The 14186-nt window shown below is 38.8% G+C and overlaps 1 protein-coding gene across 4 annotated transcripts in view; it reads right to left on the bottom strand.

Moving 5' to 3' along the window:
- Window positions 1-14186, bottom strand: part of LOC135107304 (DNA polymerase theta-like) — a 48103-nt gene that overhangs the window by 28702 nt on the left and 5215 nt on the right. For all 4 annotated transcript variants that reach the window (XR_010271690.1, XM_064017002.1, XM_064016999.1 and 1 more), the window contains exons 5-12: window positions 13745-13869; window positions 11779-11944; window positions 10282-10482; window positions 8740-8872; window positions 7812-7976; window positions 7465-7677; window positions 7146-7282; window positions 453-631 (exon numbers count right to left, since the gene is read on the bottom strand). Coding sequence is in view for 3 of the 4 variants with exons in the window: in XM_064017002.1 (XP_063873072.1) it covers window positions 453-631; window positions 7146-7282; window positions 7465-7677; window positions 7812-7976; window positions 8740-8872; window positions 10282-10482; window positions 11779-11944; window positions 13745-13869 (1319 nt within the window). In the remaining variant the exon portion in view is untranslated. The remainder of the gene's footprint in view (window positions 1-452; window positions 632-7145; window positions 7283-7464; window positions 7678-7811; window positions 7977-8739; window positions 8873-10281; window positions 10483-11778; window positions 11945-13744; window positions 13870-14186) is intronic.

The following is a 14186-nucleotide window of genomic DNA, read 5'->3' as shown; positions in this document are numbered from 1 at the left end:
ATTCCCTAATGAAACACTATCCTACCTCAGTGAAGCTGAGGCATCTTTTGCTATCTCCTATCATTATCACCTTGATTACTGCTCTTTCAAAACTGCTAACTGCATGCTCCCTCCTCTGCTTGCCCTTACCCCACAAAACTTTTACTTACTCTCATCTTTATTCAGCCCATATTATTAATGCACAAGTTAAAGCAGTACCTTCACTCTTTCATCTTCTCCATTGGTAAAGTGGAACTGTCTGCCTGTTTAGTTTTTCCACTTCCTACAACCTGAATTATTCATAAAAGATGAGCACAAGACCTCCAGAACTAAACTAGTCAACACAATTAGAACTATCTCACTTTTTGGGAGATCATTAATCTAGCAGTATTTCCTTGCCTAATCTTTTGTGCCCTTAACCAATCTCCTCTATATAGAAAAGAACATGCTAAATTAAAAGCAGTTGATCATACCTGATGAATTCATTTTCAAGGAGAAAATTGATACATGATTTGAGTGAACTTTGTGCAAGAGAGGAGTCAGTGCCCTCCTTTTCCTCCAACTGATTAGCCCTCAATGAGGCAGCCAAGAGGGTGCAGCTACAGTATTTCTCCACCTCTTGAGGAGTTTTGGCCACCCCACTGACAATCACCTGCATATGCAAAGTAAAGTTAAAATATGAAACAAGTTGAGAGAGAGAGAGAGAGAGAGAGAGAGAGAGAGAGAGAGAGAGAGAGAGAGAGAGAGAGAGAGAGAGAGAGAGAGAGAGAGAGAGAGAGAGAGAGAGAATTTTCAATATACAAAAAAAGTGATAATAGCATTTATCTGCTAACCAATCACTTATGAAAAAAATCTAAAAATGTAGAAATTTAGTTTAATTTCCTGATCTTTTCTTAAGTAATTCATAAGAATAGATTCACACAATGCCATCTAAAGCTCTGAGACTAAGCCTATATATATAAGCAAGTAATTAACTTGAATTAAAATTGGGCACCACCTCTTTCAAAATGATCCCCTTGACCCCCTAAAAGCAGGAATGTTGCTGTAAATCACTTCTCCCTATATGGCAATATTTTAACATTTTCATGAAAATTGCTCCATTTCTGTTATGAATTTCACAACTCTGATTTAAATTTATTCACCTATCCTTTCTTTTTAATCTGTCATAAAGCTGAAGTTTGTAGGTCATGTAGTGTTTCTAAGGTTACAAAATAAAACAGAGTAACTTTCTTTCTGCAAAAGATCTGTGTTCAGAACACTTTGTAGTATTTACAAGGCAGGTGGCTATTCCTCTCCACACTCCTCATTGATAATCCATATTTCACCATATTTTCACACTAGCCAGCAAGTTTGTAGCTCATATGGCCTTTCTTACATTACTGTACACCAAAGGAAAATAATATTGTCACATGAAACACTGAAGACAGTGGCATTGGAAAATCTTAATCAGAAACAGACACAGAAGAGAAACAAATCACATGTCTTGTTATTATGGCAATTATGGAAACACTGAGAGCAGCAAAGGACAAACCAGAAAATCCCACTACCCACCCTTTATCAGGCAGCTGGTTAAACCTGTCACCCATCCTTTATGGGTTAAACAGCAATAAAACATTCCCAGCCACTCCTAAAACACATTCTGGAAGACCTGTTTTCAAAGTATGTCAGACCCTTTCTGCAATTCACTGTGAATCTCCTCTACAGATGGAGCACCAGGCTGAAGTCTGTCAAGAGCTTCGTAAACATGCTCTAGATGATCCAACCTTCATGTTGAGGGTCATCACTGGGGATGAGTCTTGGATCTACAGATACAACCCCCCGCACTGAACAAGTCTCCACAGTGAAAGAACACAGTATCTCCAAGACAGAAGTAGTCAATGCATGTCTGCAATGTGACCAAATACGAATACATGCTCATTTACTTTGACATTCACATAGTTGTTCACTGTGAATCTGTCCCCTTGAACCAGATCATCAATGGCCAATTCTACTTCAAAGCTTTGAAGCACCTGAGAAGGACATTCAGCAGCAACAACTTGAAATGTAGCATGAGACCAACTACAGACTCCTCTCAAATTTCATGAGTGCTAAACTTGAGGGTATTGAAAACCTCAAAAAATGTTTATTTATTCCAACTGCATGGCCTACAAGTATGTGAGAGTGTTTTGTCCTTGCATCCAGCATGACACACCAGTGTGGCACCACTTCATCTAGACACATCTAGAAAAATGTGAGCGTGTGATTTTTGTTCTCACATCCAGCGTGGTGTGGCAAAGCAGCACTGTGTAGCAGATGTGGCAGTGCCACGTAGTAATGTACCGTATTTGGCGGAGTATTAGATGCACCTCTGCATAAGACGTACCCATATTTTACAAGGATGTTTTGTGGAAAAAAATTTGTTTCATCATAAAGTTATGGAAGAAAAAGTGTGTGTGTGCATGTACGTGTGCATGTACGTGTGCATGCACACGTACATTGCACACGTACATGGCCACTGGCCAGGCGCAACAAAAAATTTTATAAAAGAAAGGCCCATTAAATGCCAGTTCCCAGAGGTCAGATAGAATAATAATAGTGAAAAAAATAAAAGAAATAAAAGAATAAGTGTCTTGAAACCTCCTTGAAAGAGTTCATCATAGGAAGGAGGAAATACAGAAGCAGGCAGGAAATTCAAAACTACCAGAGAAAGGGATGAATGATTGAGAATGCTGGTTAACTCTTGAATTTGAGAGGTGGACAGAATAGGGATGAGAGAAAGAAAAAAGTCTTGTGCAAAAAAGTTGTCTTGTGGAAAAAGTTTGCAGTCAGCAAGATCAGAAGAGCAGTTAGCATGAAAATAGTAGTAGAAGATAGCAAGAAATACAACACTGCTATGATGAGAAAGAGGCTGAAGACAGTCAGTTGGAGGATAGGAGCTGACAAGATAAAAAGCTTTTGATTACATCCTCTTTAAAATAGCAGTGTGAGTGGAAGCTCTCTCCCCACCCCCACAACACATGACGCATACTCCATACATGGATTGATAAATCCCTTATAAAGTTAGCAGCTAGGGTGGAGGGGGTGGGCGGTGAGACAAACTGTTAGAGACGACACTGAATGCCTAACTTCATAGAAGATGCTTTAGCTAGAGATGAGATGTGAAGTTTCCAGTTTAAATTAAAAGTAAAGGACAGACCAGAGATGTTCTGTGTAGAAGAGAGGGGCAATTGAGTGTTATTGAAGAAGAGGCGATAGCTATCTGGAAGGTTCAGTCAATAGATAGGAGAACTGAGTTTTTGAGGCATTAAACAATACCAAGTTTGCTCTGCCCCAATCAGAAATTTTAGAGGGATCAAAAGTCAGGCATTCTGTGGCTTTCCTGCATGAGCTATTTACTTCCTGGAGGGTTGGACCTCTACTAAAAGACATGGAAAAGTGCAGGGTGGTATCATCAGTGGATAGGACAAAGTTTGGTTTCAAGATCACTGATGAATAATAGGAAGAGAGTGGGTGCCAAAATCCCTAAAGGAGTGTGTGTTTTGTCCTCAAATCTGGTGTGATACTGCCACTGCAGCTGTGCAGTACTACCATCACATCTAAAACTGTGTGTGTGTGTGTGTGTGTGTGTGTGTGTGTTCTCTCTCTCTCTCTCTCTCTCTCTCCTCTCTCTCTCTCTCTCATCTCTCTCTTCCGTCTCTCTTCTCTCATCTCTCTTCTCTCTCTCTCTCTCTCTCTCTCTCTCTCGTCTTCCCTGCCCATTTCTCCCTCCCATCCTTCCTTCCCCATTCTCTCCCTCTTCCTTTCCTGACCTCCCCATTTCCCTCCCTCCTTCCATCCATCCACTAAATCCCAATCACCCACCCTTCTTCCTTCCATTCATTCATTCATTCATTCATTCATTCATTCATTCTCTCTCTCTCTCTCTCTCTCTCTCTCTCTCTCTCTCTCTCTCTCTCTCTCTCTCTCTCTCTCTCTCTCTCTCTCTCTCTCTCTGTGTGTGTGTGTGTGTGTGTGTGTGTGTGTGTGTGTGAGAGAGAGAGAGAGAGAGAGAGAGAGAGAGAGAGAGAGAGAGAGAGAGAGAGAGAGAGAGAGAGAGAGAGAGAGAGAGAGAGAGAACTTTATTAGTAACAATATTTGTGTGTAATGAGAGAGAGAGAGAGAGAGAGAGAGAGAGAGAGAGAGAGAGAGAGAGAGAGAGAGAGAGAGAGAGAGAGAGATTTTATTAGTAACAATATTTGTGTGTAATGAGAGAGAGAGAGAGAGAGAGAGAGAGAGAGAGAGAGAGAGAGAGAGAGAGAGAGAGAGAGAGAGAGAGAGAGAGAGAGAGAGAGAGAATTTTATTATTAGTAACAATATTTGTGGGTAATGTACTAGTTTCAACTCCACACCTATAGGCCTATAGGCCTAGGCATCTGTACTACAGCCAGATTAGATGCAGGGTAATTATCAGATACTTTTTTTCAAGAAAAAAGTGTCTAATGCGCTAAATATGGTATGTATTTTGGCAGTGCAGCAGCACCATCACCATATAATGTGACATTGGCCTTTCTCTCCCCATCTCTCACCAGCAAGCTAGCATGACTGGTGCTGTGGCAGCATGTGTAGTGCCAGTGGTAGGAAGATATGATCTAACTCCCCTCATGACTACTGGCATCTAGCCAAAAATATCTCCAATAACTTTGCTTCTTCTTTCCCTCCCTTATTTCAACCAGATGGCACCACTGCTATTATATCTATCTCTAAAGCTAAACTCTTCACTCAAACCTTTGCTAAAAACTCTACCTTGGACAATTCAGGGCTTGTTCCTCCCTCTCTTCCACACTCTGACTTCTTCAGGCTACCTACTAAAATTCTTCACAATGTTTTCCATGCCCTCGCTGGCCTAAACCCTCAAAAGGCTTATGGACCTGATGGGATCCTTCCTAGTGTTCTCCGAAATTGTGCCTCCATGCTTGCACCTTGCCTAGTCAAACTCTTCCAACTCTGTCTGTCAACATCTACCTTTCCTTCTTGCTGGAAGTTTGCCTACATTCAGCCTGTTCCTAAAAGGGTGAACATTCTACTCCCTCAAACTACCTTCCTATTGTTTTAATTTCCTGCCTATCTGAAGTTTTGAATCTATCCTCAACAGGAAGATTCTTAAACATCTATCACTTCATAATCTTCTATCTGATTGCCAGTATGGGTTCCATCAAGGCCACTCTTCTGGTGATCTTTTGGCCTTCCTTACTGAGTCTTGGTTATCCTCTTTTAGAGATTTTGGTGAAACTTTTACTGTTGTCTTAGACATATCAAAAGCTTTTGACAGAGTCTGGCACAAAGCTTTGATTTCCAAATTACCCTCCTACAGCTTCTATCCTTCTCTCTGTGACTTCATCTCAAGTTTCCCTTCTGACCATTCTACTGATGCTGTGGTAGATGGTCACTGTTCTCCTAAATCTATTAACGGTGGTGTTTCTCAAGGTTCTGTCTTGTCACCCACTCTCTTCTTATTCATCAATGACCTCCTAAACCAAACTTCTTGTCTTATCCACTCCTACATTGATGATACCATCCTGCACTTTTCCACTTCTTTTCACAAACGTCCAACCCTTCAGGAAGTAGAGTTCATGCAGGGAAGCCACAGAATGCCTGACTTCTGATCTTTCTAAAATTTCTGATTGGGGCAGAGCAAACTTGGTATTGTTCAACGCCTCAAAAACTCAATTCCTCCATCTATCAACTTGCCACAACCTTCCAGACAACTATCCTTCTTCTTCAATGACTCAACTGTTCCCCTCTTCTACACTGAACATCCTCAGTCTGTCCTTTTCTTATTATATGAACAGGAAACTTCACATCTTATCTCTAGCTAAAACAGCTTCTATGAAGTTTGGTGTTCTGAGACGTCTCCACTAGTTTTTCTCACCCCCCAGCTGCTAATTCTGTACAAGAGCCTTATCAATCCATGTATGGAGTATGCTTCACATGTCTGGGGGGGGATTCCACTCATACCGCTCTTCTAGACAGGGTGGAATTGAAAGCTTTTTGTCTCGTCAACTCCTCTCCTCTAACTGATTGTCTTCAGCCTCTCTCTCATCACCGTAATGTTGCATCTCTAGCTACCTTTTATCGCTGTTTTCATGTTAACTGCTCTTCTGATCTTGCTAACTGCATGCCTCCCCTCCTTCTGTGGCCTCACTGCATAAGACTTTCTTTTTTCTCTTAGCCCTATTCTGCCCACCTCTCTAATGCAAGAGTTAATCTGTATTCTCAATCATTCATTCTTTTCTCTGGTTAACTCTGGAGCTCCCTGCCTGCTTCTTTATTTCCACCTTCCTATGACTTGAATTCTTTCAAGAGGGAGGTTTCAAGACACTTATCTTCCAATTTTTGAGTAATGCTTTGGACCCTTTTCTCGAACTGGCATCTCAGTGGGCTTTTTTTCTTTTTACTGGATTTTTGTTGCCCTTGGCCAGTGTCCTTCCTATATAAAAAAAATAAATAAATAAAAAAAAATAAATAAATAATAAAAGCACAAAAATCAAGGAAAGAATGCATGAAAGTTGAGATGGTAAGAATTTAGGACTGAGCACCAAAATCAAGGATCATGAAACTTGGGAAGATACTGTAGATGCTCTATGATGACAATGCACCCTATCACCCAGCTCTCATAACACATGAGTCAGCCACAACAGCATGATCACCCTTCCACATCCACCCTACTAACCAGATTTGATCTCAGTTCTCAAAGGGGAAGCTGCAGCTTACCAGGATTGGCATTCTAACTGTAGAGGAGATTCTGCATGAATCACATGTGCTTGACATGCTTCAAGAATGACATTTCCAGAACATGTTTCAGCAGTGGCAATGCATTGAGAATGCTGTATCACTGCTCAAGGGCACAATTATGAAGGAGGATGAAGGGTGATATTGTTTTGATGGAATCTCAAATAATGAAAATATAAGAGGTTATTTAACAAAAGTCACCCAAACAAAACTATCTTAAAATGCTAGTCATTAGGAGAGAGAGAGAGAGAGAGAGAGAGAGAGAGAGAGAGAGAGAGAGAGAGAGAGAGAGAGAGAGAGAGAGAGAGAGAGAGAGAGAGAGAGAGAGAGAGAGAGAGAGAGAGAGAGAGAGAGAGAGAGAGAGAGAGAGAGAGAGAGAGAGAGAGAGAGAGTATAGCTAAGAGAGCAGGGTATGTTACCTCCAAGACAGCCCGCTTCATGCTGGAGGTGAGAGAGGCATCTTTCTGAAGGCAGGAAGTGATGGGAGGCAGGCTGGAAGTCATCAATGTCTGGGCCTTTGCCTTTTCCCCTTCACGGCAGATAAGAATACTTTCACCTGTAACATCAATCTTGTTACTATCATTACCATCTAAAAATTTGCCTGATGCACTGAGTACTAAGCAAGCTCAGTCACATGATAAGAAATGTCAGGCAGCAGTCCACCACTTTAAGATGTATCAACATACTCTGAGTTTCAGTTAAAAACTATTCCTCAAGTCTAGTTCCTCACAAGTTCACCTTTCATGTCAACACCCTTCCTCCCAGCACGTCCAACCATCTGCTTGTATGTGAGAACATCAAGAATGGAACCCCCAAATACTGGTGATCTAATGATAACCCTCCGTGCTGGAAGATTAACCCCAGAGGAGAGTGTGGAGGTGGCTAGCAGAACGCGCAGAGATCCAGAACGGAAGCCTCCCTCAATGATGTCCCGTTCATCAAAGGTGAGGCCTGAGGTGGAAAAGGAGACACCAGATTTAACTACATGAATTATGTTAAACTATGCCAAAGCCTACAAAACAATACAAATAAAAACCTATGAAGATAAAATGTTCATACCATAAGAAGAAAATGGAGTTACTTACCAGCATGATGGTAAGCTACCCCAAAGGCCACAGATCTGGAGAGAATCTTATCAAGCTTAACTGGACATTTGCGCAATGCCTCCAGGACATTCCTGATACCAGCAGAATCCAAAGTGCTACGCAGTCTAGGGCCCAGTTCAGGAGGATATGAGCCATTAGTCTTACCTGATAGTAACAAAAAATCAGAATGAATTCAACAGTACCCAGCAGGTATATTTTTTTAAGGAACACCATCAGCACTGTCTTCAGTCATAAATAAATCAGGAAATATTAGAGGCAGGTACAGTTCATAAGTCCCTATTAGTATAGACTTCACAGATTTTACTTTAAAGAATGTAGCCTATGCCACCACACCTGGAAGCTAACTACCCAAGCCTCCATGAAATAAGTCTAGAGGCTTATCATCCAGATCTCTAAAAACAAAGCCTACACTGTTACAGGCTCAAGATGTTAAGACTTTTAATAAAGAGGGAGAAAGGAAAATCTTATAAAGGTTTCCTGACATGATTTGGTCCAGACTACAAAGAGGTATCAAACCATCAGTAGCTGTTAAATCAGCAGTGTACATGTATATGTGCATACTACACCTTATTATACATATATGGTATTGGTAGAGATATCTGAAGTCAAACTGGTCATCAGTCCCCAGGTAATGAGATCTTTGTATGACTTCTTGTTCTTCACAGGATTATTAATCTGGATAACACCTACTTTTAAAATGTCTTTATTAGGCTGAAAACTAGTCTTATATGAAATATGTCACATAATGGCTGAAAACTAGTCTTATATGAAATATGTCACATAATAATTGATCAAATACATGGTATCAACTGCACAACTCAAACTCCAAACCAAGAAAGAGCAGTCTAACATTTTTTTTTTTTTTTTTAATAACAATTACACTTTTTTTTATCAATATCTCTCCTACCAATCTCATAGAATTCCTTTGCTACTGCTTCAGCCAGATTCTCACACCATGCCTTGCTGGGACAGAAAACCAGCACAGAAAATCCTTCCAGCACAGTCTCCAGACATAACTGCATGAGGTGGTCACGGTCTCCCTGTAAAAGATAGTGTGTAGAAGAAGGCACACACAAGGCCAAAACTTTCCTGCACACATATACTGACAAACTTGGTGATTCCAAGTCTTCTGACCAACATCCAAGTTTAATATTCACATACAGAAAAGTAAGTCCCTTCCACCATCAGTGACATTATAACACAACAGAAAAACAAACAAGTATAATTTTATGGGTTACATAACCATAACCATCTGTAGCTGTATAATAATAAAAGCACTTGGTCTCTTGAAGTATGTCATCCCTATCAATGTCATGTTTTTCACAGAGCTTTCCCAAGGAGTGTCATTACAAATGCAACACCCCAGGAGCTTAGGCATAGCACAGCTGGCCATACATATCCATATCAAAGCCTGAGCATACACTGGCCTACTCATGCTGCTTCACAATGAGACTACTTCCTATCATGCACTACTCTAATCCTGAGACCAAAGCAGATGCAGGGCACTTCCTTCAAAGTACACTGCACCCTAACTGGGTGCAGTGGGCCCAACCAAGTTCTGGATGCATATAATCTCCTCTCACATTAACAAGCTAACTGTTAGGAGAAGTAGAAGAAATCAATGGCTAAAAATATCCTTTTGAACTTATGTTAGACTTATAGATATTTAAAAAATACCTGAAATTTAAGAGTAACCTACAAATCTGAAAATCCCCTTTATAAGTTAAGAGCTTTTGGGCCCATCAATATTTTTACTCTTTATTAACAGCTGTCCCAATGATGTCAGAAGATAGCTTTGTCCTTGGAAACTTTTTTTTCTAAGGACCAGCCAGTATAAAACCCGTCAAAAATTTCTCTACTCAAAATCTTGTGATACCTCAGGGTTTTGACAAGAACTAAAATTTAAAAAGAATTTCCTTAAAAACTTGCTATATTTTTGCTATCATTTCTTTCTATTTTCTGTAACAGACATTCTAGTTATGTCTTTTTAATCTATATCTTTGTCCATTTTTCTAAAGGCCGGCCTTGAAAAAAATGGTTAAAAAAAATTTAGCACCAAAAAACTCATCTGGTATCAATAATCCTCCATAAGACTTAAAAAAATAAAATAATAAAAATAAAAAATCCTCTGAACTTATAATGTGATATTCTTTTAATTCTTGAAAACATGCCTCGAAATTAAATGAAATTAACAGACCCAGAGTCATAAGGCCATAAACCCTCCACTCATAACTTCATAGGAGGTTTTGATCCAAATATTTCCTAATACAAGATATCAAATAGACTGACAGATAAATTCCTCATACTTTTACAAACAGCCAGTCTCATGATGTCACTGGGGTTTTCAGCACCTATAAGTTTTTGCCAATATCTCTCTATATTTTTTCTCTATATTAAGGAATTTATTTTTAACATGTAAAGTCTCAAATAAATATGGAGGTTAATTTACCCTCAAAGTCATTTTAGGGCATAATTCCCTCAGCTTTCTGAATGAGGAATCAAAAACAGATGTACCCAGCTTGACACACTCCTGAAGGGGCACTGGCCGGAAGTCTGTGGTGTATAACGCTGCATCAAGCCATCCAGCCAGAAGCTCAAGGTTAGGTAAAGTGGCTGACATTCCAATTATTTGCATAGTCTTCTCATCCACCTGAAACAAAATAACAAATACAATTAACCTTCCTGTATGTGACTAATTACAAAATGTGCAAATATGTAGTATAGTAAAACCTCCCTAAACTGAATCCAAATAAGCCAAATACTGGATAACCCAAACACCCTTATCAACCTCCTGAGCCAGTCTGCCAGCTCCACTCCATCCCTAATCACACCACAGCAACCAGCCAACATCTCTGACTCAGACTCTGAGTGACAAGCAAAAGTACACTAGTAGTACAGTGTATAATGTTATGTTAGCTCTTATGTGACCAATGTGCTGTGTACAATTGAGCTCTTAAGTGAACACTAAGTGTGTAGTTGCATAATATTAAGTGAATTTTTTAGTGACCAGTTAGTGCATTGTGTACAGTGTGTAATAACAAAATATGCTGTAAATAACAATAAACATACATGTTTATTTACAAAGAAACCAGCCAAAAATGTGTATTGTTGGATAAACTGAACTTTTGGATAAACCGTCAGCCATCTCAACCCATATAGTTCAGTTTGTGGAGGTTTTACTGTAGCTCACTTACTAACTGACAGTTATGTTATTAACAGAGGTAAATACAAAAAATCTGGAACAGATAGCTGCTGTAAAAAATTAAGAGAATGCATGAAATGATCAAGTTATTGATAGATGAGGAAGAGGAATTTAATTTCATGGTTTCTATATGCAATTCTTAATATAGGGCACACACTAGTTGATCAAGAATATGTCTATTGGGCAAACAAAGTTATTTATTACAAACATTAAAGATAGGAAATCTTGTTGCAGCATTATGGCTAACCATTATAGTTTGTAAACAAAAACAGATTGGTGCATTCAATTTACACTGATGGACAGAGTGGGACTGGGAAAAATCACATAACTCCTTTATTTATACAAATTTTGCTATTAAATTTAGCCAAGGGTGAAACATACAAGTGTGAATTTTTTTCATATATTTCTATAGCTTCCCTTTTTCAAATATTCATCACAGATGAGTCCTTTAAAATATACCGAGCAACTACACACATTAAAGATGGAAAAAAAAAATCATCTCCCAGGCAGCCCTTTCTAAAGAAATCATGCACAAGTATTATGGTAAGTGTGTAGTTTTCATGCTCTATTATGTTCCCAATTAAAATGTTGTTACTGCTGTATTTTTTATTAATACATAGAAGAGAGGATACAATATCAATTAATGCATACAGCAAGCCTATCTGGCCTGCTTTTATTCTGTTCAAAATGTCAGTAATGACAGAAAAATTCCTATTGACTGCAACAAAAAGGATCATAACTTACCTTGTTTTCAGGTGAATGAGATCCTGCAGATGACATTGATGAAGTAACATAAGTGAGCTTGGTAAGAAGGAGCTCCAGCAAATAGCCACGATGTGAGTCACCTACCATGTGCAGCTCATCTACCACTATTATGCCCAGTTCATCCACACGACGATTTTCCAGCAACCTGTGTGTATGTGTGAAGGTCAGACTTTCTTAATCAAGATATGACACAGAATTCCCAGGTGTGGAGTTTTAGTAAAGGACAGCACATGCATAAATGTTTAATGTAGAGGAAAGAGTCTAGTGTGTCATTAAAAAAGAGGGGACAGTTGTCTGGTAGGATATGTCAAGTACAAGACAGGTGATGAAATTGTGTTTATGAGGCAATGAACATTTGTCTTTTGTAAAGTTTGACTTAAGCCAACCCAGTAACTCCCAGGCATTCTCTTTTGAAGCAGTTGGGTGTGGCCCTCAAGAATCCTATCAAAGGTATTTCCTTAGAGAGAAATCCAGGTACACCATCTTATTCTGCAACAAGGCAAGCTTTCAAATCAGGACCCTTTCTGTGGCATCATCAACTTGTAGAAGACCCAAATATCACAAGGAGCTATGCCCAGAAAGAAGGGAAGCTAGCTAACCTGAAGAAGCTAGTATTTGGCCAAGAAATCCTGCATCCTATGAAGAACAGACCTGTCCGCTGTCATAAGGCAGCCGTCAGCTGCCATAGGTCTGGTCTCTTGTACTGTACTGCATTCTTCACATATCATCCACACTCTCTTGGCCAAGCACCAAATTCCTCAGGTTGACCAGGCACCTTTCTCTCCAGACATGGTTCTTAGTGATTTCTGGCCATTTCTAAGCTGAATATATTGCTGAAGTGGTCCTGATTTCAAAGCTGAGAAGACATGATGCAAAGCAAGATGGTGTACCTGTTAACCATTCAGGAATATGACTCAAAGCAATGAAAGAACTGTTGGACTAAATGTGTGGAATCATATAGGTATTCAATTTGCTCATTTTTTCTCTCTTGGTCTTAGGTTGAATACTTTTTTACAGACCATGTATATTTTCCAGTTCTGTATCTCTTCATGAATGTGTGTGTGTGTATTTACCAAGTCATATTTATCTAACTGTAATTACAGTGCCTGAGCTGTGCTCATGTGGACCCGTCTCCATACCTAGTTGTCCAGTTTTTCCCTAAAGTTGTGCACACTCGTTGCCAATACTACATCCTCAGTTAGCTTGTTCCAAACTTCTATATTTCTCTGTGGGGAACTATATTTCATGTTACTCAAGCATCTTCCTTTTCTTAGTTTTTTTTCCGTGTCCTCATGTGTAACTGGTATTTCCTACTTCTCTTAGCAGCAGTTTCACATTATCTATTTCTTCCAGTCTATTCCACAATTTAAAAATTGGTATTAAATCTCCCCTTTCTCTTCTTTGTTCTAATGTTGGCAGATTAACTTCCTTTAGCCTTTCTTCATATGTTTATTCTTCCAACACTGGAACCATCTTCATTGCCATCTTTTGTATCTTTTCTAGTTTCTTCACATGTTTCTTCTTGTGTGAAGACCACACTGATGGAGCATATTCCAGCTTTGGTTTAATCATAGTGGTAATTATCTAATTATCTTTTGTGTGTGTGTGTGTGTGTGTGTGTGTGTTCCCCTAATATATATATATATATATATATATATATATATATATATATATATATATATATATATATATATATATATATATATATATATATATATATATATATATATATATATATATGGGTATGTTGACATCATAGTAAGGATCAGTGTTATATTTTGGTCTGTCAAGACAGTGTAACCCATATCATAATTCTTACATGATGCTCAACATTCATGATGATCTAGGGATTTATGAGAATTCAATTAGATAACTGCAAGTACATCAGTATCTTTATTCAACATACTCAAGAAATTAGACTTGTCAAACCTTAACTTAATCTTACCTGTTGATAAGATTATTGGCTTTCTCTATGGTGCACACTGCAATGTCAGTTGCTTTAAGTCCTCCAGATGGACCTTGGGATCCCATAAACCCTTCAACACGCACACCTACACTCCCAAACATTTTCTGGGAGGAGAAGAGTGTGCAAATTTTTTGTTAAGAGAAAAAAAAAAAAAAACGATACATACATATTTAACTAAAAAACTTTTGTGCTTCAAAGCTGAAATGAAAACAAATTTCAAAAATAAATTTTTCATTATGTATACAGGTTTTCATAACACGAAAAGTAAAAGGAGGGAATTTAATGAGACAACGATAATTGTCAAACATGCAAAAATATTATAACACAGCTTGAAGACAAAGTCACTTTACAGGTTTTGCAGAACTGTACTGGCATTGAATGCATACAATCACATATGTTAATTAGACTTGGATGTAAGATG

Source organism: Scylla paramamosain, chromosome 15, assembly GCF_035594125.1.
Source record: "Scylla paramamosain isolate STU-SP2022 chromosome 15, ASM3559412v1, whole genome shotgun sequence".
In the NCBI taxonomy this organism is placed as follows: domain Eukaryota; kingdom Metazoa; phylum Arthropoda; class Malacostraca; order Decapoda; family Portunidae; genus Scylla; species Scylla paramamosain.
Note: the sequence above shows the minus strand (reverse complement) of the source record. Positions and strands in the feature narration are given on the sequence as shown.